Genomic DNA, 26,301 nt, shown 5'->3' with positions numbered 1-26,301 from the left:
TTAAGCAAATGAGTCGGAACTAAACATAATAACAATTATGATTGCATCATTCTTACGTTCAATGGAAAAATATGAAAAATGAGTTAGTTAACAGACGAGCAACGACAATCTATCTCAATTCCGCATTCCAATTCTATATCGCATAAATAATATAATGACGAAATGTGGTTGTTTCAGACGAATTTATAAATCATTCACGAGATTCTTCATGTGAGACACAATGCATTTACACTGAAAAGTACAGCAATTGTATTACGTATGACACGTAATTATACTTTTTTCCAAAGAAATTTTATCAGGGTTTGCACAATAGTTTACCAACCAATTGTAATGCGTATAAATTGTATGTGATAAATGATATTCGTTCAATTCGAACATAATTAAGCCTGTAACTATTATATCATTTCCTGAACGCAATTAATACACGACCAAAAACATGTTAAGAGGCGTATCTTTCCGTAAGATAAGTGGACACCGATCATCGAGCCACCTGGCACGTTGACGTCTGATATTATGAAATGCCTTTCACCTTATTTTTTCGTAGACTATCCTAGATTCAGAGACAATCAATCTACATTTGCAAGGAGTCATTCAGAACACCTACGTTTCTCTTTCTTCGAATTTCCAAGACGTAAATTATGGACGTCATAGGCGAGTTTCAAACTTTCACCTTTTACATCCCGAGTAGATTATCTCGTCAATTTTAGCAATTCTCTAAGACTCCAACTAACTATAAGTTTGATCTAAAATAAGTCTCTTTGATGATTCATCACGACTAATTCATCCAACGAAACCTTAAACCAGTCCCATTTTGCTGTAACGAGAAGCTTCACTTGAATTCTGTTTCTATAATACCTAAATTTCTTCGTAAAATTCCTAGAAACCTCAAGTAGACCGGAGACCAGACTATCACAGCGCAATATCGAAAGAAAATCGAACAGCATGATCTCGCCATTCTAAGGATTTAAAAAACTCATCGTAAACAATTATCCCTGAAAATTCCATGAAACTTCTTAAAATTCTCAGCGGAATTTTAAAAAATTTCAAGCGGGAATAGATCGACCGAAAGATCCCTCACGGTATGATGAAAGCCGAATGAAACCAAAATCGAACAGTCCAACCTCAAAGCTCGATACTGTGTTCCGCTCTAGAGATCTAAAAAACGGTTCGATGCCAATCACGCTCCCCGAAAAAGTTCTATAGAATGTTCCAAAAGTCTGTGCAAAATCTTAAGGAGAAATGGCAGGATCGAACCGAATACGACATGACGAAATCAGAATGTAAGCCGAATGAAACGAAAATCGAGCGATCCAACCTCCTCCACGCACGTATGACACTCTAAAGATTTAAGGAACGTATCGTCATGGGCAATTACGTTCTCGAAAAATTTCGAGCAGATTTGGTCAGGTCACGTGGTTGCACCGTGACCGAGCGAGCATCCCGCGTGATTGGCGGATACGCGGATCTGACGAAAGGTGGAAGTCAAGCCACTCTTGATTATCATCTCGTATCTTTTCCTTTCTCGCTCGGTGAACGACGATAAGACCGAGACAGAAGGATGAAAAGGTGGATCCAGGGAAAAGGGTCGCAGTCCCTCGCGGAAAGAAACGCGAGGGAGGATTCGGATCGAGTGGGGTATAGGCTACGAGCTGAGTGGAGGGGGCGCAGCCGGCACTCTCCTTCGAGTATATATGCTGGAAGCGGACGAAGCTACGCTACAGTTCACCAAGAGACAAAAGCGACAAGAATAGGATCAGATATCGGTAGAAAGAAAAAAATCGCGATCACGATAAATTGCCGAGAATTACGTGGCATTTAAATAGTTGTTAACCGTTGTTCGAGGCAAGCTCGATTCTGTGGACCGGTTGAAGAAATAGAAGTGCGAGGAGATATTGTGCAAGAAGAATCGAGTCAAACCATTGAGGAATATTTCCGATTCTTCGGTTAAGTTTCGTTTCTTGTTTAATTATTTTTCATTTTCGTCCTCGTTGATACGAATAATGGCAGCGAATACAAGTCTGCTTGTCACGTTGATGGTGTTGTGTGTCCTAAACGTGATCCTGATGCCAGGAACGACGCACGCCAGGCCACCCTCTTTGCTCAGGTAAGAATCAGAACTTTGTGAGAAAAGTTTCGCGTGCGGATTTCTCTGCTGGTTTCGTGTGTTTCTTTTCTGGAACGGTTCTAGAACGTGGAATCGCAGATGTATCGGGCAACTTAGATATCGGGATTTTCTTAACTTTAAGCAAACTTCCTTTACATTTTTCGAAAAACCGATTAGCCTTTAAATCTCTTCGTGCAAAAGTATCTCCATATGTTCGAAGTGAATTTTTAGACGTTTGTTTTCTTTGGAAATCCAAAAGGGACTGTTACAACGATATTTCTCTATTCCTTGACGTACAGATATTTTAATAAGCAATGTCACGAAGATGAAATATTACAAGCGATGAAAACTTCGTCGTATATACACAAAGCTAGTAGCAGAAATCTCCTCATTGTCAGTTTCGCCACTTTATCCATAAGAATGGAAACCTTCTTCAACTTGTTGCACGCCCACGTGAAACTACAAAAAACCCTCTATAAGCTTATCCAGATCACGCCTATTCTTTCATTCTATTCATCACTCTGTTCTTCCAATATCCTGAACGAAATCAGTGATCATCCACTTTAACCAAACACATAACGCAAAATGTAATCTCGAAGCTCATCTGATCGTAAGTATGCATTTACCAAAAAGCCCTCTTTGTTCGAGGAAAAATCCCAGTACGACGTCAAACGAGCTCGACCGATCCTCGATCGCGATTTTTATCTGCCCGATTAATTTTATCGACCTATTTTCGACTGGTTACATTTGTCGTATCTGATATCCAGCTGAAATCGCGTTACATATCGACCAATTCCTCAGAGCTTAGCAAAAGGGGAATCTTCGATGATTGAAGGATAAATCGACGGATCTTCATTATGGCCGTGTTCTTTCTTTTTTGTTTCCCCTTTTCCCTCTAATGCCTGCCTTCCTCTATGCAACTCCCATGCACAACGATAACGCCGTCAGAAAATAACGAGAGCTTTGTTTCACGTGTGTACGGAGATTAGCATATCGATTAAGGAGGCAAAATTGACGACGATCGACAAACGCGATATTACATTCCCTGGCAGCTTGCAATATCACCAACCACGCGCCATTTTTTCTTCTTTTTACGCGTTCGCCGCCAATATGAATTCTGTGTTATCGCGTTGACAACCTCGGATATCGGGAAATAACAGGAAACGAAGGGTTTTAAGTCGAACGATTTAGTGGGAAAGTTACCTCTGTTATCTTACTGGGAAAACGCGTGGGAATGGGGCGTGAATCTCATGAATTTTTTGTTAGAAGCTACTCTTCGTTGAGTTACATAGTACTTTCGATACATCTCCATTGAGATCTTATTATTGAGAACTGAGTACAAGAAATATATTGTTTCAGAACTAAAGATAGTAGAGTTTCAGAAAATTATTTTCGTTTGGAGAATCTGTTAAAAATTTAGTTATTTCGAATGGTCTTTAGAATCAGAAGCAAAGATGGTAAAATATTTGGAAATTGTTAGTACACTATGTGTATCTATTATTCTCGTTACTTTTTATTCACATAAAATGTTAAATTTCACAGCTAAAGCTAAGGAAAATTATCTTTGTCAGTGTTCAATAAGAATTTCACTGTTTGCGATACTCTTTATAGTAAAATTTAATAACACTGAAATTTTTGTAATTATTAAAGAAACTTTAATAATAATTGAAATTTCAAAAATTCTCGATATATCTTTAAACGAATGTTAAATAATTTCTCTACTTTCCGTCTATACTTATCGTATCTTTACCATATAACGAAGTTAATATAAAGGCTATTAATAAACTATTCTCGTCCAATCCAATTTCTACAAACTTCTACAAAAGAAAAATTATTTTGAACGGACTCTCAAATTTGGAAATTTTCCGATCATTTGAATCACAGATTTCATTTGTCTTCGTTAATTTTGGGTCGCATTAATCTCATTAATTCTTGAATCAAGACACGCGCGCGAATACCGCAGACAAGTGATTAAATATTGATGGCAGATGAGAAAAACAAGGATACAGAAACGAGGGCGAACGTAAAATTTTCAAGGAAACTACATGATCGCCCCGTGAATACAGAATTCGCAACAGATTGCAAAGAAAAGAGGTGGCCGAGGGACAACGACCTGCTAACCAATTAAGATAGTTTCCACGGGGCTGCAGTACAGTTACAGTTGATCTTGCAAGAGTGATTTGCGACACTGATTTCGCAGCTCTTCGCGTGAAAGTTTGCTTACTGATGTAATTGCAGTCTTCGCATGCTGCAAGTCACGGTTGCGTGTTAGTTGGCTGATTCGTTAAACAAGGCGCAACAATAGTTTCAACTGCTGTTTCAACTTTTCCGTTTTTAATTTAAATATCTGTCGTTGTAAAAAAAAAAAAAAAAAAAAGAAAAGGAATGAAAGAGAGAAAAGGAAAGAAAATAGATAATTTGAAATATTATACACTATTGACATTTTTATCATACAGCGCCCAGTGAGTGTAATTCAATGCAACAAGTTGCAACAATTGTTTCAAGCCTTATTTCATTTTACCTCTTCTTCTTTTTTTTAGATAATAGCTTCCGTAAAGAGAAGAGAAAAGAAAGAGAGAGAGAGAGAGAGAGAGAGAGAGAGAGAGAGAAAGAGGCAAAGAAATGGAGAGGAAGTAAATAATTTGAAACAAGTTGTAAAGATTCTTATCGTACTGTGCCACTGAGTTGGTTTTGCACTTCGCACAATTAATCGTATAATACCTGAAATTGAACGGAAACACGAGGTTTCGCGTGATGAGTCAGTATGTAGGTTACGCTACGATACGTGAAAATTATTCAACGAGTTTAATTATAGAAGCTCGTTCTTTGGGGATTGAAGGAATCTTATATCGACTTTTCTCCCTTCTTCTCTTTTTTTCCTGTTTCTATGATACGGAAAATTACTCGTATCTGTCCGAACCGTGAGTCGAGTTAATTATAGACACCTGTTCCGGGAATACGCGCATATTTAAGGATACACGGAAGTATTCTTAGGATTTCCCGGTTCTGAAGGCTACGCGAAATAATACCTAACCATCTGTTATATTAAATTATCATATAGTTTTTATACGATAATTTCTCTATCTACTCTAACTTCTTTCTACAATCTTTCTCCTACTTTCACTTTCTACCTATACTCTATATAATTCTACATTGTATCGTGCGGTTGAATAATAACCATTTAATTACAAACGAGTGTTCTTATTGATTATTAAATTTATCGGTTTTTACGACAGACTACCGATAAATTCGATCTTTATAGAAAGATTATAGAAAGTCAAAAATACACACTTCAATTCGATCATCGACCATTTTTCTCCTTGTATCATCATCATCGGTGATCTAAATCGTTCAATCAATTTTCTTAATTTGTCTATATTCAAACTTATTTGAAATTTCCCTTTGTCACGACAATGAATTATAAGTAATTGTTAATATAATTAATAATAGTCATTGCTCGTTTGTTTTGTAGTCGTCAGAGGCGTATATCGGATCAAAGACTCGCTGAAATAGAGACACTTCTGGGGTTGGAAAATGTGAGGGGAAAAGTAGTGACGGTTCCAGTTGCATTCGGCGTGTTGGATCCAGATAAGATGTGAGTAATTACTTTAATAGCCTGTAATTATTTAAACTCGCCTTTTATCTCTACTGATTTATTCTTATCAAGCCAAAGTTACTAATAATAACATTCTTTCCTATTACGTCTGCAAAACGACTAGATAAGCAAAGAGTTGCTCATCTCCGTTTCAAAATTCGAACGCTTTCCAGCTTGACTCTTAAATTTCGATCGTTTTTCGTTTCTTCTTCTTGTATTATAAATTTTAATTTCGCCTTTACCGTTTTGATAGAAAGAAAGTAAATTTTGTATATTGGAAATAAAAAGATCAAGAAAATCGTATCTATAGGTCAGTAAGATTGAGAAGTTCAACGAAAAAATAACAAAAATACAGCTTTCTTCTAGCGAACGATTTATAAGATGCTACTATTCCTTTAGAGAATCTCGTTGTTAATTTTCCAATTCTTTACGAGTACGTTTAGTAATGTATTTTAATATTTATAAACGTACTGAGTTTTCTATTGAAGTTTAACACCATCAACGATTCTATTCCAAAATTAAAGATTCATTCACAAGTCACTTTTATCAAATTTTCTCCGAGCTGCTCGATAATAATCGTGAAACTCCGAGATAATGTATCAGGTCATTTTATAAGTTCAAGGAAACAAGCAAGAAGAAACGAAGTTGAGGTTCGATGTTTCAATCGGCAATGCATTCGCCGTTATTTTAAAGAATATCCCTGCCATTCTCAATTCTTCAATTTCACATTGCAAATCATAATTTCAATATCTGAAGTAACTTCTGAATTCCATTTTCAGGATTACAATTTAAATGTAAGAAGTGTTATAATTTCGTCTTCAAAATTAAAATTTGAGTATGAGAAATCAAAATTAACGATTTTGGACGGATACCAGTCCATTATTAAACATCGAATTTTGTTTAGTTCGTTCAAGAATCCTTCGCTTACCGTGAGAATTAGATCATGCCACATATAAATATATATATATATATATATATATATATATATATATGTGGCATATATCACAAACGAATCACTCTAAAATTTGGTTTATGTGAACGATAACCTCGAAGGGAAAGAACCACGACTCGATTTTACATAACGATCGCCATTCGAGTTCAACGTGATCGTTAACCACGAGATACGAAAAGAATCTTTCTTTTTATCATCGAGTGACAATACTATGAATCACGAACTCTTTTCCATCTCTCCTTCGCTTCCCCTTCCTTCTCTTCTCCCCAAAAAAACAAAGAGAAAAAAGAAACAGTGACTATGATTACGAATGAATCGTACGACGCGAAACGAATGAATTTTGCTAATTCTTCGAGCAGAAGGAAGACAGAACCGCCCCTGTTGTATCATCGTCTACACAGACGTGCCAAAAATATCAATCTATTTAAAAAAAAAAAAGGAGAAGAATACGAAAAAAGTAAAGAAGAAATAACTATTCTGGTGGTGCAACGTGTCTGGCTTTAGGTTCAGGAATCTCCCAGTGGAAAACATGTCGCTTGCCAAGCATCCTTTATTTTCATTCCCATAGGTACACGGGTACATTTTCACACAGTTTTACGTTCCATTCAAATGCAAAAAATATGGTATAAATATAGGGAGTCTGAAAAGGTCGGGATAAAACTTATACTGCGTATCAATAGGGTCTAGTGGGTAAAAGGGAGCTCGTATAAACTCAAAATCGTACGCATAAAATTGTTTTGCCAGTTATAAAAGACAAATATTTTCTGTTAGATATAGAAGATAAATAAAGATAAATCTCTTCTGTTCCTATCACGATTTTCGTGAAACACGGTTTCGCGTGTCTCCACTGTATATAATATAATATAAAGTAACATAAATTACCTTGAATAAGTAAATTATATTAATTTTAGAGAACAAAATTATCCATCATGCGACGATATTTTGACATGAATATTTGTTTCTTTTTAATATCTTCGGAAACACAAATGGGATTGTCAATAAGCAATTCCCGCATATTTCACGAAATTTTCATTTCGTCGTCTATTCGATGCAACTACCGAATTGTCGGATAAGTCTTATACGTTTCTGAGATTCTGTTCTTGTTCAAAAATCACAAAAATTTAAACAGAATGCGTATTCGGTATAATTGTATTATTACAAACTGTTGGAACAAAGTTTGTAATTCGTATCTAGAAGGGATATTCATTCTATAATATTCGTTCAAAAATAAATAGTTGGACTAAAAACTTAAAGTATCAGCTGGAAACTAACTAAAGTATTTAAACGGCTAGGGATGCGCTTTTAAATTTCTCTCGATGCGAATTTTCATGTCAAATAATCAATTGATTCGTGAGGGTAAATACGAATGAAAGAAAAGGGAAAAAATACGCGGAAAATGTATGGCACGTTCGGCATTGAAATTCAACTTGTTGCTTCGTGTTCGCGTGACGAGGGCGGAAACCACCTTCAAACGAGACCTTCGAACGTGCGGACTGATAGAGGGTTGGGCGAGTCACGTAAAATAAGAAAGAACGGCCTATTAACGTCAAAAGACATGTCATCAGAAAAATCTTCGGAGGACACTGGTTGTTTCTCGAGACGTTATTAACTTCGCACCACCGTTCTTAAGAAAAATGATTTTTGTTTCGCCGGGTGGTGGTGTGGAGCATTGCGTCGTACGGGATAATAGAAATATACGGATGATTTGATTATTTTATTCGACGTTACTCTTTGTTACTAGTAATATTGCTATTACCGATGTTACTGACGTTATCACTACAGGAAGTGATATTTTTATTTTTTTTTTTTTTTTCATGGGGTGTGGATTTAATTTTGATAGTTTTGATATTTGATGTTAAATTTTTCTCTAGAAACGTCGTATAATATAAAAGTACACAGGGATCTACTCGAATGGACGTTGTACGAAAATATTTTTACTTGTACATTCGCTTCGAACAGGTGTTGAAAATCGAATACAAAGAAAACGTTTGTTATCGTTCTAAGAATGGACTCCCCGTTGGTATTTTGCAAGAATAAAGTTCGAAAATAAACAATTGTTAAAAAAAGACCACTGTGCGTTAAAAACAGCAACGCAAATATCGAAAGTAATATCGAGACTGAAATGCAAAATGGAATAACAGAGAAAGAATTCGCTTAACGGTTTATTCTTCTCGTGTGTTCTCTTTCGAATTAACCAGCATCTCCTCTTGTATGTCAGACATTACTTTCCAAGCAATATCCACAGTCCTATGTAAACGGATACCGTATCAAATTTATGTAAAATTATGTAGCTATGGAGTATTATATTGCACCATACTATAACCTAACCAAGCTCAGGTAGAACAGCTCTGTTTCAGTAGGAGACAAAATAGAATATGAGCAAAGAAAAGTTGGGATAATAGATTACTATAATTTTATTGTACAAAGTAGTATCGCAAGAGTGTAAATTGGAACGTCTACTTGAGCTTGTTGGAAAAAGTTGAAATGAAAGCAGTAATATTATTCCAGTCAAAAGAAATAATTCTTAAGTAAAAGTAGTATAAACAGTTACCATTGAAAAGTTTTATGTCCGTGTTGTATGTGTTGGATAAAATATTTTGAAACTTCATTAGCACTGTAATGAGACACGAATGCAATGATTGTATTGGTCAACTTTGAAACCAATCTGAAAATGTATATAGAAATTACAGGATATTCATTGCGAATATATATTTAATAAAAGATCAGTAAATTTAGCATGAATAGTCATCTTAAGTATATGAAGACTTGAGATTTATTAATATAATGAATAATTGTCTGTTTAAATATTTACACTAAGTATCTTATAAATTTGTATATATTTCCTCAAATTTGTTTCAAATTCTAGTTTATTACAGAAGAATCGTGATAGTTGAGCTCGACGAAAATGCTAGTAAAATTTAAAAATGTATCGTCTAACACACATAGTATATTAATAAAAGGTATCTAAAAGTGGCCAAATACTTTCGTGAATCCGTATATTTGCTCCCATACGTAGGCGGAATAGTACGATCGAAGAGATCCTCGTAGAGGAAGAACGAAGAAAAGCGACGACGGAAAAGGAAACGATAATAGAATGTCTAACCCTGCTACCTTACTCCGAATGCCTTCCGAATAAATTCTTATTCAGACGTTAACACGACCGGCTTCAGGGAAATTCGCTTTAAAGTTAAAACGAACAGCTCTTCCCTTTTTACTAATTTCGTAACGTCAACATCCGCACTCTGAACGAATGTGTCCATAGAAATTTCCCTCGTTCTCTTCTACTTGTCATTTCATTTAACATTCGCGTGTAAACGTGAAGAAATACACGAAAAGATAGAAATTTCCAAACAATGGGCCGACCATGTCGAATCTCTTTCCTTCTTTAATGAACCATTGAAATTCGAAAAGATCTCTCTACGTCGAAAGATCTTCCTCGCGAAGTGGAAGGAAAAGAGAAAGGACGATAGAACGAAGGAGCAAGTCCTATTGCGTTGGCGTTCGTTCTTCGACTGCAAGCTCGTTGCAACGTGAACCAGAGATTCTAACCGCGTTTATATTCTTAGATCGAGTGAGTTCGTGCCGCGCGAATCGAGAGAAATTCGCGATGCAAATTCGATTGGACTCGCGTGTTCCTCGGTTTCGTGACTAGCCAATGGGCTTCTTCTAATCTGGTTCGCCGCGTGTAGAATTATTCATCGTCGAAATTCGTGACGAGAGCCACGGAGAAGCTCGAGTGGTTGAAAGAACGCGGATGAGACGGCTATCAGTATTCGGAAATTACATGCTCAGTGCGAATTTAGACAGATTTAGAGAGAATTCAGGAATCTGTTTCTTTAAATGCTCTTTCGAAAGCGCTTAAACATTTAGTACCGAATTGTAGTATCGAGATCAATATTTTACAGGTCGATTTTAGATTCTAGATTCTACGTGTATTATACATAATACATTTCGGATTGGAACTGTTACGTGGAATATCTGATTAGACGCAGATCCACGGATATACGTATATCTATGATCTTTGATATTGTTATGCTACAGGAGAATTTCATCTCGCCATTATCATTAGAATTTCGATAGTTGTGGCTTGAAGGCTTCTTTTTTTCTTCTGTTTTTTTTTTTTTTTGTTTCTTAGTGCCCTGTTTATTTATGGAAAATTCAAAGGCGCGAAAATGTGCAAAAGTCGCATGACGCGAGAAAATACACGAGCAAAATAAAGCAGAATATATGAAACGAATCTGGAATGTAGGTTTCGTTTTGTTAATTACCTTAATAAAAATAAGAATTTACATAAACATCGTGAATGTAATAATCATCGTTGAAATCTTAACTTTCGCACACCAGTTTGATGATCGAGCCTTAATTATGTGGCGCTGCGTTGTTGCATTTTATTATCGAGGCTTGCATCATTCCCACGACTTATCGAGAGTCCCGGCGATAAGAATAATTCGTAATTCGTATGATGATGAATGATTCTCCACGAATGCATGCTCGACAGTTTATTCCATCAGCACGTGTCACCCTCTTTTTTACTTTCAACCACGTGTGAAACGCGTGATCGCGTGAAATTCCAAGCGCTTATTCTTCGAACAGGAAAAAAGAAAAGGACGAAAAAACGACGGCGAAAAAACGAAATACGAAGCAAGAAGGAGCCGTGTAGAAGAAAGGCGTGAATATTCCGCTCGAACACATGGCGGGAACGTTGAACCGCGCGTAATCTTCCATTGAATCTCGAAAATTTTTTATCAGACGGTTATTTTAGTGGGCCATCCGGTTATTACGATCCTCCGCTGATCATTATAATTTCTAATTATAGATACAACTGATCCATACAAATTGAATTGTCAAAGCGAAATTTCCATCAAAATCAATAGAACTTATATCACGTTTTCTTTAGCGCAAATTTTCATTTTGATTATAACATTTTTTCTAATTTCCCGATTTATTTCTCATTGCAGAGGTCGTAGACGAAGATCCGCCACGAATAACAGACTCGAAACTCTGCAACGTATGATGAACATTATCGGTAACCGTCCTGACACGTTTAATGAAAACATGCTCGGAGAAAGGATGCGCTCTTTGCCAGCGGTAAGTTCGAAATAATCGAATCTATGATTTAAAACGAAGGGAAAGAAATGATTTTCTATGAACGTTTCTGATTTTCTATAAATCCTATAAATCCTGCAGATTACGTAGATTACATATTTTTAGTACGTTAGGTATAATATTTTAACATCGAGTATTCTGAATATTAATCAATCAATTCCGATATATATATTAAATTTTTTAACGAATTTTATGCCATTCTATGTTTCCCCGAAAGAAAGGTAATACAGAGTGCGATTCTTGTCATTTAATTATACGACACTCGTTCAGAATTGAAATAAGAAATATCCTATTTTCAAATAGAAATTCCAATAAATTTCATTTCATTCTAAAATCTTTTCGTTACATTTACGCCTCGAAATGACTAACAGTTTCATTAGATTATTGAAACATCGTGCAACACTATTTCCACATGGTTATGTAAGTTGCATAGTTCGTGTCATGAGGTAATCTATCGCGTATAGCAACGTAATTCCTATTTTTCTAGATGGCATAAAATTAGTGATAATTTGCCGCGAAAGAAAAATGAAACGATTCACTGGCACGCGCCTAAGTGTCAGTCATGAAATTTATTGTAAAACGTGCTGTGTTCTCGTGATAGATTCATATTCCTTCTTCGTTTCTTCGGCATGTATAAACGTTTTCTTTTAATGTTTGTTTTATCGTCGATTTGCATTTCACGAAATGGTAATCGTTCGTGGTCAAAGAGAAATATTCATAGTCGTTAAATTGATCGTGCCTCAGATTAGAACGTAGTTAACCAGTTTATTAACTGTCACATAGATAACGTCAAAGTATCGCAATATATTATGTACATTACTGTTTTATTGTTGCCCGAAGCTAATTATGGAAATATACATGCAATAGAATACTTATGTTTTTTAATCTTGCACTTGTAATAATTGAATTATTGAATCGATGGCATGAGAGTTACGCTATCAGTACTATACACGTTATTGATTATGCAGAATTGATTTTAATCCATTAAGAACCATACAATGAGGTGTGCGAAAGTTGTGTAGCGTAACATTATTAATTATTATTGGTCAAGGTACGAAAGAACGTATTAGAATGATAGATACCTCCATAGAAGTTCATTACAAATAGAAAGCGCGAAAAGAAGTTCTATAAAAAAAGAAATAGTCTATTCTATCGGTATAAAATACTTCGATTTCTTCAAATTTTGTAAAGTTGTAGGATTTGGATAAAACCCGATAATTTGAATGAAATAAAACTAAAGATGAAACATGGTCGTTGATGGGTTAATATTCAGAACCATAGTGTCAAATAATAGTAACAAGAGTCGTTCCATTTTAAGAGTAACGAATCTTTATTTGCAAAGTGTAATTAGGAAAAGAAAGTTTAACGAGTCCCTATTTTTTTAATTATCGAAAATGATACTTCAAACTAACGTCCCTCGAGGTATAGAGAGATATTTATAAAATCGCCAAAATTATTGTCTAAGGCCTGAATTAATCAAGAACATTTTTTTGAATTTCAGAAGTTGAAAGAGAGCCGACTAGGCGTTAACGACGAATATTCGTATATATAATTCCATGGTACGAAATCGCGATAAAGCACAGGGCGAACAAGAAGACAGAGTCGAGAGAACGAAAAGCATTCAAGAGTAAAAAATGAAAAATACAAAAAAAAAGAGAGAAAAACATGAATCGAAAACGAACATCAAGAAAAATCGCCGAAGGAATAAGAGACGAAGGAAAATTACAAAAAGAAAATATTATATACGATCTCTCGACCCTAAAATCCGCCTGAACAGTATTACGGACCGTCCTCCGTCCGAGCTTAAATTCTTTAAACGAACTTAAACTATTAGATCACTAAGTAATTATAACCAAGGAGCAGAGGAAAAAGACAGCAACGATCATACTTGTCTCGATGAAGAAATCGAAGAGAAAATTTCGAAGAATTTCATGGTTTCCTTCGATTTTCAATTTGTTCCTTAACGCGTGCGTTCTCCATGTTTCTTTCATTTATTTTTTATAATTTAGCAACGTAGTAATTTATGATATTTATTTAAGTAGCCTTATTTATTCTTTGTTGACCGTATTATTTGTAGACTGGTTTTCTTTTATTCGTTTCTAAGCGTCTGCAAAGACTATTCTATGTTGCGTGTAAGGAAAACGCGTCTATGGTCTCTCTTTTTCTCATTTTTGTTTTATACTTTAAGAATAATCTCTTTTTAAGAATAATTTTGCGTGTATGACAAAATACTGATGAATGATTTTTGTACGGATGGAGAATGGATAATTACTGGCTTGTTTTCACGATCTCGCGGTTTTTAAACGCACCTTAATCTTAGGTTTCGTTAGATCTTTCGTTAGGTGGATTAACGATCGTGATCTGTAAATCCCCGGATATCCAATTTCTGCTTTAGCATTGAAATATGATTTTATAATAATCGAATAGAACTATGGATGATGCGGGCCACCGTAGAAAATGTATTAATTAGAAAGATCGATTATTTTCAAACGTGATTCATTGCGTTTCCATTTCGTATTAAGATGTGATTCATTTTATTTATTGTTTTGTAAAGTTAGTTAATACGAATATTATTGTATTAATTTATTAGCGCACCTAAGAAGGAATAGAAGTAAGAGAAAGGAAGAAATGTAATTAATGTTAACGATATCGTTAAGATTAATATCCTTCTCACGAAACAATCGAATTTTTCTGCTGTATTCAAGCTCTATGTAATTATCGTATATCTGTTCGACACTGTATATTTCCTATATGTTATTTATTTATTTATTTATTTATTTAGTTTACGTCGTACGTAGGAGCCAACAAAGTATTAAAGACAATGTCGTGATAGTATCGCGATTTCGATCGATCAAAATCAAGATCAACACGTTCGAGACAATTTCACCGATCGTTCACTCTTTTATTGACTGTGCGTATTATTTTGTTTATTTAAATAGAATAAAAAGAATAGTAATCAGCTATACAAGAAGAATCGTCTCCTTCAATTTATTCCGGAACCTTCATCCTTCCTCGAAAGTATCTCTCCTTTACGTGTATCGTAAAATATCAAAAATTACTATTTCTATTTTACCTTGGTAAATTAATTAAAAATACGCATCTGAGCTCCCTCTGGAGAAACTTTAGGTGAATTATTCCATGCTGTCGGTAAACGAGATTATTTCGACAATTATTCGAACTGTACGTCGAATGATTGTAAATAAATGTAGATTCGTTGGTTGTATAATTCTAGAGGAAAATGAAAAATTTGTAGGAAGAAAGATTGGTGGAATTTCTACGAGGAAAGGTTTCGCGAACGGTGTATTAAAACGAACTTCCGTAGATAGTACTAAAAATTAAATACTTCGTAAGTTAATTACCTCGTAATATTAAAATGCCATAGTTTAATTAAACTTTACAATTTAATTAAAAGTAAAAAGTATAAAAAACCGTCTAACGTAATTAGGAGCCGTGTGCAAAACAGTAATTCCACAGAAATTGTACATTTCACCAGCTACGCTACTTAGCAACCATTTCAACACGATGCTTATTTAGAAACTAATAACGTTAAATATTTTTGAAATTATGATATATTTGCACGGGGGTCTTCGTACGATTAATCTTAACGTTTTGAACTTTATTACCGCGCAGAAGATTATTTAGATGTACCTGCTTTATTTTGGGAATATTTCCTGTTCCGATGGTCTGACTAAAGGCGACTCGTACTACTGACAGTGGAGCTAGTGGAATAAGTCTATCTGTTCTAAGCAGATCTGATCGGGACCCTTGTTTCTCTCAAAAGACCATTTTTGTCAACCTTCTAGAATAAACCAGTAGGTGAAATATTGCTTCAAATAGTAGAAACTAAACTCTGGAAATTCAAATGTTGGGAAGTAAGTTTTGGAATCGTAGTTTTCTTTAAACATAGAAGAATGGAAGGAATTATATATATACTTTTTATAATTCACATTTATTAAATTCGCATAGAGGAGGGAAGATTTATAATTCTGTTTAATTTCAGTGTGCTTTACTAGAAAGAAAAATCGTTACTAGATATCTTACCATTTTCCTTCCATTTTCCATTAAACTTTATTCAAATTACCTGAAGTGAATGCATCGGTGAATCTGTTATTTCTCTGGCTTGAAATATTTTTTCAAATTTCGACATTCGTCCTTACTATTCAAGTCATTTGCCTTCGAATACGTAATTTCCTTGACTTCAGAATTCAGAAAAAAATTCAGAACTTCAATACCTACTTGCTTAAAAATATAGCTTTATAACTTGTCGAAAGTTGCGATCTCAATTGCAATCTGACAAAATCTCGCAAGCTTTCCAATTAAAAGTCCCAACTACTTCCACAATGCCAATCATTTTATTTAACTAAAGAAACCGATCGAAGAAAGAAACTCTCTTTGCGCGTGACTCGCGAAACTCAATTGATCGTGAAACGGAACAAGGAAAACTCTCTCCATCACGAGTCAACGCGTGATTGCTCTGTCACGTCTTCATGAAGCACTCGACCTGAAACGTTCGTATCAAACGTTCGCGGAAACGGAAGTTTCGCGAAAGGAAAGCGAAACGTAGGACAAGTCATTGGATTGCAGTTGTCGACTATCGTTCTGATTGGCTTCGTATGGTTGCTCTTCGTGCAGTAGTTCATCCGTGGCGAACGTGATTGGCCCGATAGATATGAAATTATTTCATAAATACGCACATACAGATCGCGTGGGTGGCTGATTTCGCAACTTCGTCTTATTGCGCAGTACAGCAAACACTTTAGCTCACAAAAGTATTTGAGCGCGTGCCATAGAAAATTTTCGTAAATATGTTATGTGTATTTCGTACGAATCATATAACGAGATAGCGAGTGGCATAATCATATCGGAAAAATTTGAAACCAGTTTGGAAATATATATAGAAGTTACAAGATCTTTATTACAAACATATATATTTCATAAGAAATTAGCAAAGAGTAGACATATAATAAATGTTAAGAATGATCCTACTGTGTATAACCATATAATATCGAATATTATATTGAATATGAGTAACGTGACTCGTTAATACGACGGCTAATTGATTGTTCAAATACTTTGACGATCTCTCGCACTAGATATCACACAATAGCTTTTATGTACACCTTCAGATTTCTTTCAAACTTTACCGATATTATCACCATATTGGTGTTTCATTGCAGCGCTAATGAAAATTCCAAATGTTCCCTATAAAACGTGATATATTCACAAAAAATGCTCCAACAGTCTGCTCTTGGCAAAGCATCGAAGGTAGCCGTATTAATCCTCTCTTACATAACTGAAAATCTTCATGCACGCATTGCATGTGTTACGTAACACATTTTGAAATTTCATTGGCTCTGTAACGAGACTCGACTATCGTCGCTGTGTTAGTGAAGTATGAAGCAAATTTGAAGACGTACATTATATATACGTATATGTCATTGGTGTATTACACGTTGGCGAGGAACGGGCCTCCAAAGTTGCACAATCAAACAGAATTTCTGATTAGCCTGGCTATGTGTTGCTTTTCGTTATCTCGCTACGTAAAACCGACGACCGATTTCGTTCGACGCACGACTCCTCCGCCCTATCTTCAAAGGGGAGGAGACTGAATTGCGAAAAACGTCCACGTCGCTATCGCTCCGACACTTTCAAATGTTTGGCCCGAAACTTTGTTTTCACCGAGCGTTCTCTTCTATTTTTGCCCGGACGGATGATGCAGCCCGAGCAATGGGGTAGATCAGCGTTCGTTGATCTCGTCCCTGTTATTTCTGTCTCTTTTTCTGTTTGGCAGTTGCCAATGGATAAAATGCTACGAACGTGCGTTCGGAAGTCGAACGAGGTGCAATGCTCTTCTTCTTTTTTCTTCGAGATTCTTTCCAAATTTTGAGGTTTGGGTAATGAGAGCTTATATGCTGATTGCGTGGAGTAAAGAGTTCGAGAAAAGAGAGCTTTCGCGTATTGGGTAGGTTCAAGAGGGTGGTGTTGGGTTTAGTGGTTAGAGAATGGGGAGATAAGAATTAGATCCTGCATTAACGAGAACTTCAAAGAAATATATTTACGTATAAAATATTGAAAGTATAGTACCGATTATAATGAACGATGTAAATGAAACAAATATCTGGTTGCAGCTCACTTCTTTGGTTAGCTTCGTAGAAATATCAATTCGTGCAAATGACTGCAGTCTAACGATCGGAGAACAAGATAGTAGATCGTAAATAATACGAATAAATAATAAGAGAGATCGTTTATGAAATATCAAGAAATGTATGAGGTACGAAGAAATGGCGAGGAATAGAGATCGGAAGGTAATGATGGAAGAATCCAAGGAGAGGTAATCGAAATTTTCGTTTTAATCTTATTCCTGTTTTCTTCGTATTTTTCGCGCGTGCATTGAACAGGACAAGTTCAACAGTCGAGTATTTTTAAAAACAAAAGAAAAAAAGACGAGGATAAATGAGTCTTAACGAGAGAAATTAACGAGTCAAACTTATCAGAGTTTTTAATTCGGTTCTTATACCGAGAAATGAAAGAGAAGAAGTAACCTTATATCGAAAGAACTATAATCACGATTTAGAAAACACGATCGTGACTACCTCCAAAAAGTCAGCAAATAATCTACAAGAAGCAGAACGATGAGCAATAATATTTACGTTGACGTAATAACTGAATAATTTTTATTTGTTCATATTTCGTAACTTTTTATCGCCCAGCTGGACCATTTGTAGAAGAAACATGTACGAAATAATTTGTTATCTGAGCTCGGTGCGCGTATACTTTGATTACATTTTACAATGTTACATTTGGTAAGACTGGCGCGTGAGATGAATGGTCGAGGACATCGCGTCGTGATCATCTGATCCGATGTTCGTTTAATTAGTATACTCGCTATCTCTCTTCCGTTTCTTTCGCATCGTACGGTTACAAATCTCAAATCAATATATTCTAAGCCACGTAAGAAATTTCTTTAGATTTCTGCTGGCTTTTGCTAATCGTAACTTCACAATTGATATTCACCAGCTTTTTTCCTTTTTTCTTTTTTATAAATTATAACTTGATTTTATCCTTTCTTTGAATATTTCTGGTCCTGTTTTGTACGTCAGTCAGCCAGGCTGCCAATATGTGTGTTTCTGCAGCTCGAAATTTTCCATAAGTACATAAACATCTACAGTGTGGCAAATTGCAAATTTCATATCAAATTTTAGATCGACAAAATTGTAAAATCGAAAATTCTAAAATTTGGAATGTAATTGTATTTCGGTTAACTCCGGATCTTTGCTGTATTGGTTTGAGATGATCGGTGGAACATATCGGATATGTATGTATTTTCTAAAGATATAGGAAAATCCGTTGAGTAAATCGGATAAGTCCCCCGGATAGATTGCTCGAATCGATTAGATTCGAATGATGAAATACAACGTGGTAATTAGATCATGCTTTATCATATTTCCGTTTTTACTTAGATTTATCTAAATTGTTCCAGCAGAGAGATTACAATTTCAACGGATTTCATTTGTTTAATTTTGTACAATTTCATTTCTGTAAATTTCGCTTCATCCTCGAATCCCCATTCTCTTCGATGTATGTGTAATATTCAATACACATACGTACAAATTTCTAAAATGACACCTAGCAAACGAATCAATTTTCCTTTCTTATTGAAAAACTATATTTCCTATGGCATTGCTCTTCGCGCTGTTAAATATTCGTTATAAAACAATTCTTAAATTAACTCGCAACTTTTCAGTCTCTGCATTCGCTGTTTCTCTGAATTCATAGTCAAGTGGTTTATACTTGTGCCATTATCGTCTCTTATTTCCTTCTCATGTATGGCAACAGGATCGAACATAAAAGGAACAAATAAAAATAGTTCCCCGATTTCCCAAGAATGATCAATTTTCCTTGTGAACCTTCTCTTATCCACGAAGCATGCAAAATTCTCCTGACATGCACGTGGGAGGAGATAGGAAGTAAAACGCGAATGACGAAACTAGCAATCTAATTACGCTGAAACGCTTATTCGTGTCAGATATTCTCCGTACGTCTTGCGTTTCAAGGAAGAAACTTTCACGCGCATCATTGCGTCGCATTAAATGTCGCAAAAAAAAAAAAAAAAAAAAAATCGAAGGAGAAAAGTCGTGAAAAAAGCCACTATCGAGACAAGTAAGCATTTTCTTTCTGTCGCGTGCCGCCTGATAGCTATATTATTGTATTTTATGATGAAAGCAACGACGTTAACTCCTTCCATTTCCAGTTTCGCAACTGTACGTAAACATTCGTCCCTTTCCATTTCATTGAACACGAGAAATCCTGCATATTCGAGCGAAGTAATAATATTCGTTTGAATAAAGCGGTGAGAAAATCCATGTATTTTCGTGTAAAATTTTAATTAACCGGCCCTATTTTCTTGATCGACCAAATTCCAAATATAAATCAAAGCAAATATAACAAGATGATAAAGAGAAGAAATCACTGAAACGTAAGATGAACATGACCTTCTGTAAGGGGGAGATTTTATGATCGATGAACTCGCATCGGCTTATCCTTACATAAAGCATCCGAAATAGCCACTTTCTATCATCGAAAATTCCACCACTCTTCGTTATCGTTTCATCGACACACGCGAGATTCAAAGACGTCATGAATAAAAAGAAACTGTAATCAATCCCAATTAATGCAGCAACGCTCTTATTTTTGTGTCGAAAAGGAGTCGAGACAAGACAAAACGTACAGTATCGTGCAACAGTTTTCGGCTACTTATCTTTTCAGGAAGCGCTTCTGAGTATCGAGGAGTATCGAAAGTGTGGCGATCGAAGTTTGAAATCGACGAACGGTAGAAAGCGCAGAATGTACTTATCAGGAGTGTTATTATTTTAAAGGAGCGTCGAGAGGAAAAAGTAGGTTTTTCAATACAGGTCATACGGAATTACCGATCACTTGAAATTCATCGATATCACTCAACGATACATTTACAAGTTCTTATCGGTCGTAGATTTCTCGCTGGGGCATTAATTTTGAATTTTTCAATAATTCAGGGACGATTTGCTGGACTATTTAGAATACTCCGCGGTCGTGAGATTCTCTTCTATTTATTTTTTAGCGTAGCTAATTCCACGATTACACGATACAGGCTGACAGTTGTTGCACAATTAATTAAAAATATTAATTATACGACTATCGGTAAAAGAAAGCACCGCTGCAGTTTTTCAATTGCAAACAGATAGTTTCAGGCTTTCACTCGTTATCGTGTAGGCAATTAAGAAATCATCAGCGTATTCTGGTACACTGACACCGTATTAAGGCTGGCTATTTTTTGAGACGCTTGACACCGGCGATAGGAGACACCGAAAACCGACCAAAGGGGGGACATTTCTGAAAATCAATTACCGATACCGATTTATCGTACGAAAGGAACGATAACCACGAAAGGGGGTGTAACCACGTCAATGGCTTTTCAAGTAGAGGGGGAAGATGTTCCTCGAGCAAGAGGATATATAGGCGCACCAGAGCCTCGTAACGTTACAGTTTCAAGCAAAAACCGAACGATTCGGGCGACCTGTGGTCGATTCTACTTGTAAAATTTGGACGAGAAAGTTTCGCGCAAACATATTGAAAATTTCGCGAAAATTTCGAATTTCTTCTCGAATTTGTCTTCTTTCTACGTTTTCTTTCATTTTATTCGTTTTACCTCCACGCGAACAATGAATAGTAGCGCGAGCAAAAATATTTCCGCCAACTATTGGATCAGAGTCGTTGTTGCACTTTTTGTTTCGCTTTGTCTCAGTGAAATCGTATCCGCACAACCTGGATATGACAGGTAAATGTTGCATTATACTTTACTATCTTTTAAGAGGATTTTCTTTTCTTTTCCTCTATGACTGTTTGTCTTACGATTTTTCTAATGTTTACTCGTACGATCGTTAGCCAGTTAGTTAATAATTTGCATTTCGCAACTTGGAATTATAATTGAAACCTCTTCTTCTTTTTTACAAAAATTTGATCGGTAGCGTATCGTAATTATAATTTATAACGCGTATGTGACAAGATGTTACAGAGCAAGGGGTTGACGATGATTAAGATAACGAATCTTTTATTAACAATTACGAACATTTTGAAAAACAAAGTCTAAGCTCAAGCTTCTAGGAAACAAAGTCCAAGCTGTAGTACGATTAAGTAGACTTTCTCAAAGAGATTTTTATCCTATTTGAACGGCCTTATTTGTGCTTCAAAATTGTCGTTTGGGAGTATTCGCGAATAGAGTGGTGTACTAATTTCTAAGAAGCAATAATTTCCCTTATTTAATATTTATTTATTTTCCAACAGAACTGCGCGCGAGAACACGGTCGACATTCACGACGCTCTGTTAAATTTTGCGAAAATGGGGGACAAAGGTATGGCGGAAGAAATGAGCGCTGGAATATCAAGAACGACTAAAGAGTGAGTAATCTTTCATCACGCTTCTCAACAACTTTCCACCATAGATTCCACTCTAAAGATATTTATTGAACAAGACATTTGAACCGAAGAAGACTAGAGTCTAATTTTCAATAGAAATTTCCAACTCACAGCAAATTCTTTTTCTCTCTGAATCGATAGAAATTGTCGAAACGACGGTTTTTCGAATTAAAAATTTCGTTAACGAAACTACTAAGATCATAGTAGAGCGACCAAAAAATCTCAGTTTCAACGATAAAGAGGCTTCGCAAAAAGATTGACCCTATCCGAATGGCAGACTTTCTCTTTTTTCAACAAATTTTGTATCACACACACAGACGGCACAAACGATTATCGGATCAAAGGCGAGCAGAGCTAGAGACCCTGATGGCGCTCTCGAAAATGACGGGGAAATTGGTGAACGTGATCAGGGGAGGACGTCAACTGCAGCCAACCAAGACGTGAGTAGTATAAATGACAAATTTTCTAACTTACAGCTTTTGTCCTCCTCTTCTATCAAATTTTCTAATCTTCCGCTTTATCGTCAGTGAAAGGGAAAAACGTTCGGTCTTCGACATAAACGTGAAGAATCTACAAAGATGGTTCCGACTGTCGCAGAAATTGGGATACAAAGGAAACGCGGCATTTCCCGTTATTAGGTAAGCAACTGACATCGCATATTCGTTCAACTTGAAGACGTATGATCAATTTTTTGAGTAAAATCTAGAGTTACCATTACCACTGACGAATATGAGAAACTCTACAGCCGTTAAATATCGACACGTTCGTGTAATAGAAGATGTTACTGCGGCTGGTTCGACCGATCGAATTCTTTTTATTTACGCAAGATTCTATTTGTTCTATTTATTATATAAGATTTCTATTTATTTACGCAATAACCCTGCCGCGTTGTTTCGGTCATCTTCGACCCAGTTGTTTACCTTTCTAAACAAAAAATTCTTTTTTCAAATTTCTCGAATTCGAGGAATGTACGAAATAATCGTAATAGATATGCAGAATTTCTTGTCTCGATTCTATATTGAATATACGTGTTTTTGGATCGCGGAGAGACTGTTTGTTTATTAAAAGATTGTGATATAAAAATTCAGGAATCACAGCAGGATTAACGTAATTAACGGTATCGATAAAGCACTTGAAAAGTTTACTAATCAACTCGGCTAGTCACTTCCACAGAGTTCGCTAATCTTCACGACCTTTGTTTAATAATAAATGAAACGTACAGATACTCGTACAACGTTTAAAAAGTAAGTCGTAAAGCTTACGATCGGCGTCTTCGATGAACGTCAGTGATTTATCCCCGGAATGAAGTGCACAAATCTCTTCAGAATTGTTCGAAATTTCTAACAATGAAATTCAAGTAAAACTAATTCGTGCTCGGCGCTCACACATTTTATCGTCTTTGACCGCACTCGCTACGTATTCTGCGCGTGAACGATCGATGTAAAATCGACGGATCGAAACTGCTCGAGGCTTGATCTTCGAAAAAAGATATCGCGTAGAACGAACTGCGCCATGGCTTTCCGTCTACTTCTTTTTCTCAGCTTCGCTTCATTTTTTTCTTCCTCGATAAGATCACGTTCGCGTATTCGAAATTCGCAATGCGAAACGCGTGCATATGTAACGAGAATCGGAAACGTGATGTAAGACGAGCGTAGTGTTAGTCCAGATAAATCCTTGTCGAACCGAGACGAACTCGCGGCATCTTATCTGTCGTTGATATGTCGCAATCGGTCCGATTCGCATCAAAAATAATTCAACGATAGTGCGTCTAACGAGACGAGATACACTTGGCACGCGAATTCGTTTCGATCTTACTCCCTTTCTTTGAACCATTTAACAGCGTAGCCCAAGGGAAACTCTATATCGCGTTATTTTCACAGTTTCACAGGCTGCCGCCACTCTTGAATTTTCTATGCTTCGGTCTCATTTTCATCTCAATAGCGAGAAGGTACCTTTGACGTTTTCAAAACATTTTCTGCATAAAATTGAATCAAGAAAGGAATCAGATACATCAGTAACGCTTCTCCTACGATGCTCGTGTACTTTCCTTAAACTTGCCAAATTTTCCAACGATAGAAAAGTACAATTTAGTGTGAAAAATGATCCGAATAGGACACACGAGAGTCGAATATCATCGTAGGTAAAGCAATTATTAATTTCTGTTTTGTATGCGAAGTTGGAAGCACGTACGTCTGTTGTTTATCTATACATGTGAAAACCAGGAACGCAAGAAATGTCGTACATGCCCAGGATCACCAGATCTGTAGAGATGATCAATTTTATTTTTTATAACGTTCATAGTGAATTGCTCGATAAAGCTGTTAAACGATATACAGTAGGATTGGTGAAAATATTTTCAATGTCGAATATTTCGTAGTATTCTGGTCTTCATTCAGAAAATTGCGTGTACGGTAGAATTGGTAGCTAGCCTCGTGAGATAAACTCGATGACCCGGATATCTTTGTAGTATTTTAAATGCGGCCAAATAGTACATACTTACTACTCTTCTCGCGGTGACTGAGTTGCCTTTTCATTGATATTTCATTCTCGATAACATTGTAGAATAGAAATAACAGAATGGTACGTTGTTTGTCATACTGATCGCGAAAATTAGACAAAAGAAATCGGTTAAATTAACTAACAATGCTACTTGCCTTCTTTCAGCACCATATAATTTTTATAGCTTTAATCTCTTATTCTTATCTTTTTCTCTCTCTCTCTCTTCTCGGATTCTCTTCTCTTTCCCTGTTAGAAAATATATCCTATAAAATATACGTTAAATCTTAAAAATATGTACGATTTACGAGACGTTTATTAAGTACTTACATGATGCTATAATTCTGAAAAATATTGATCATTCGTCCGAAATAATTAAGCGCCTGTTAAGAAAATACCGTTAACATATCTTCTCTTATTTATTTACAGTTGAAGCCACAGAATCATGCAGAATGTATTGGCGTGAATTTATTTATCCATGAAAGTGCATCGAACCAAAAAAGGATGACCCTGGCACAAAAGAAATTTCGTGTATCGATTCGTCTGCGAAACCATTGACGAATCACGAATTAGGCGTTTCATAAAAAATTATTATCATCTCCTATGTATTTCGCAGGAATAATACAAATTCCAATTGCTGAACAACTATTTATTTATTATACCTAATGGGAAACTGATACGAATCCTCTTGTGAGATATTTCTTAATGTATTCTTTCTTATACTCTGATAATAAATTTATATAATATAATATACATATATCGTTATATATTTGTTTACCTATGATTACTTGAAATTTGTATGCTGGTAATTCGTCCATGATTAAATCTCCAATTTGCAATTACAAATACGTAGTTTAATTTTATAATTGACATTTGATCGACGTTATATATACGTGTTTTCTATTTATGGTAGAAATATAACATCAGATATAAAAATATAACAATAACATTACAAATTTCGAATTTCAAAAGAATGTACATTAATCATTACCTTGCTGTCATCTAGCGGTCATTACTTTAAGTATCAACGGAGGGACTAACATTGAATCGGTAACGTCAGGGACGATAATAAAATGGTAAGAAGGTCAAGTGATTCTTAAAACATAAAACGCGAAACATTGGAGACACAAGAAACGCGAGATAGCATCGTTGAATACCAGTCTTATTCTATATCTCATTCTAGTCAACGTTAGTACATATATTTCTGATTTTACTCACCATCGCTGTCTCTAACTTTTTGGACGGTCGGTATTGCAGAACATGGGATATGAATGGATTTCTATATGGTTACGAAAACAAACGATTGCAAGGTTACATTATATCGTTCGTTTATATATTCTATTTTTCATTCACATTAAAAATTCACATTCTAAAGGAAATATTTAAATCAAACAATTCTTTTATCGAACACTCGTAACGTCCACCACTGTTATTAAATGATGCAATTATAAGCGAGATTCATCTCTTATATTTATTCTATGTCATCCATTGTATCGTTGTAAGTAACACAAGCAATATTCTTATAATATTTCTCAAAGTATAACACCGAGAAACAAATTTATTATCTATTACACGACATAATAGCAGAGCTTTCAC

The 26,301-nt window shown here is 35.6% G+C and overlaps 3 protein-coding genes across 4 annotated transcripts in view; 2 read left to right on the top strand and 1 right to left on the bottom strand.

Moving 5' to 3' along the window:
• The window catches only part of LOC126921398 (putative fatty acyl-CoA reductase CG5065), a 46,821-nt gene extending 23,026 nt beyond the window's left edge, over positions 1-23,795 (bottom strand). The window contains exons 1-3 of one of the 2 annotated variants that reach the window (XM_050732960.1): positions 15,839-16,333; positions 15,406-15,607; positions 9,203-9,316 (exon numbers count right to left, since the gene is read on the bottom strand). The gene's annotated coding sequence lies outside the window, so the exon portion shown is untranslated. Of the gene's footprint in view, positions 1-9,202; positions 9,317-15,405; positions 15,608-15,838; positions 16,334-23,471 lie in introns of those variants that run through there. The other variant, XM_050732959.1, reaches the window with a different exon arrangement.
• LOC126921400 (uncharacterized) lies at positions 1,698-14,731 on the top strand. The gene is made up of 4 exons (XM_050732962.1): positions 1,698-2,104; positions 5,577-5,699; positions 11,610-11,739; positions 13,259-14,731. The coding sequence occupies exons 1-4, from the start codon at positions 2,001-2,003 to the stop codon at positions 13,307-13,309; spliced, it is 408 nt and encodes a 135-aa protein (XP_050588919.1). The 5' UTR covers positions 1,698-2,000; the 3' UTR covers positions 13,310-14,731.
• On the top strand, positions 21,252-25,458 carry LOC126921399 (uncharacterized). The gene is made up of 5 exons (XM_050732961.1): positions 21,252-21,571; positions 22,078-22,191; positions 22,527-22,649; positions 22,737-22,847; positions 25,135-25,458. Exons 1-5 carry the CDS (start codon positions 21,456-21,458, stop codon positions 25,136-25,138), a joined length of 468 nt encoding a protein of 155 aa, XP_050588918.1. The 5' UTR covers positions 21,252-21,455; the 3' UTR covers positions 25,139-25,458.
• The last annotated feature ends 843 nt before the right edge of the window (positions 25,459-26,301 follow it).

The sequence above is a fragment of the Bombus affinis genome, chromosome 10, assembly GCF_024516045.1.
Source record: "Bombus affinis isolate iyBomAffi1 chromosome 10, iyBomAffi1.2, whole genome shotgun sequence".
NCBI lineage: Eukaryota > Metazoa > Arthropoda > Insecta > Hymenoptera > Apidae > Bombus > Bombus affinis.
Note: the sequence above shows the minus strand (reverse complement) of the source record. Positions and strands in the feature narration are given on the sequence as shown.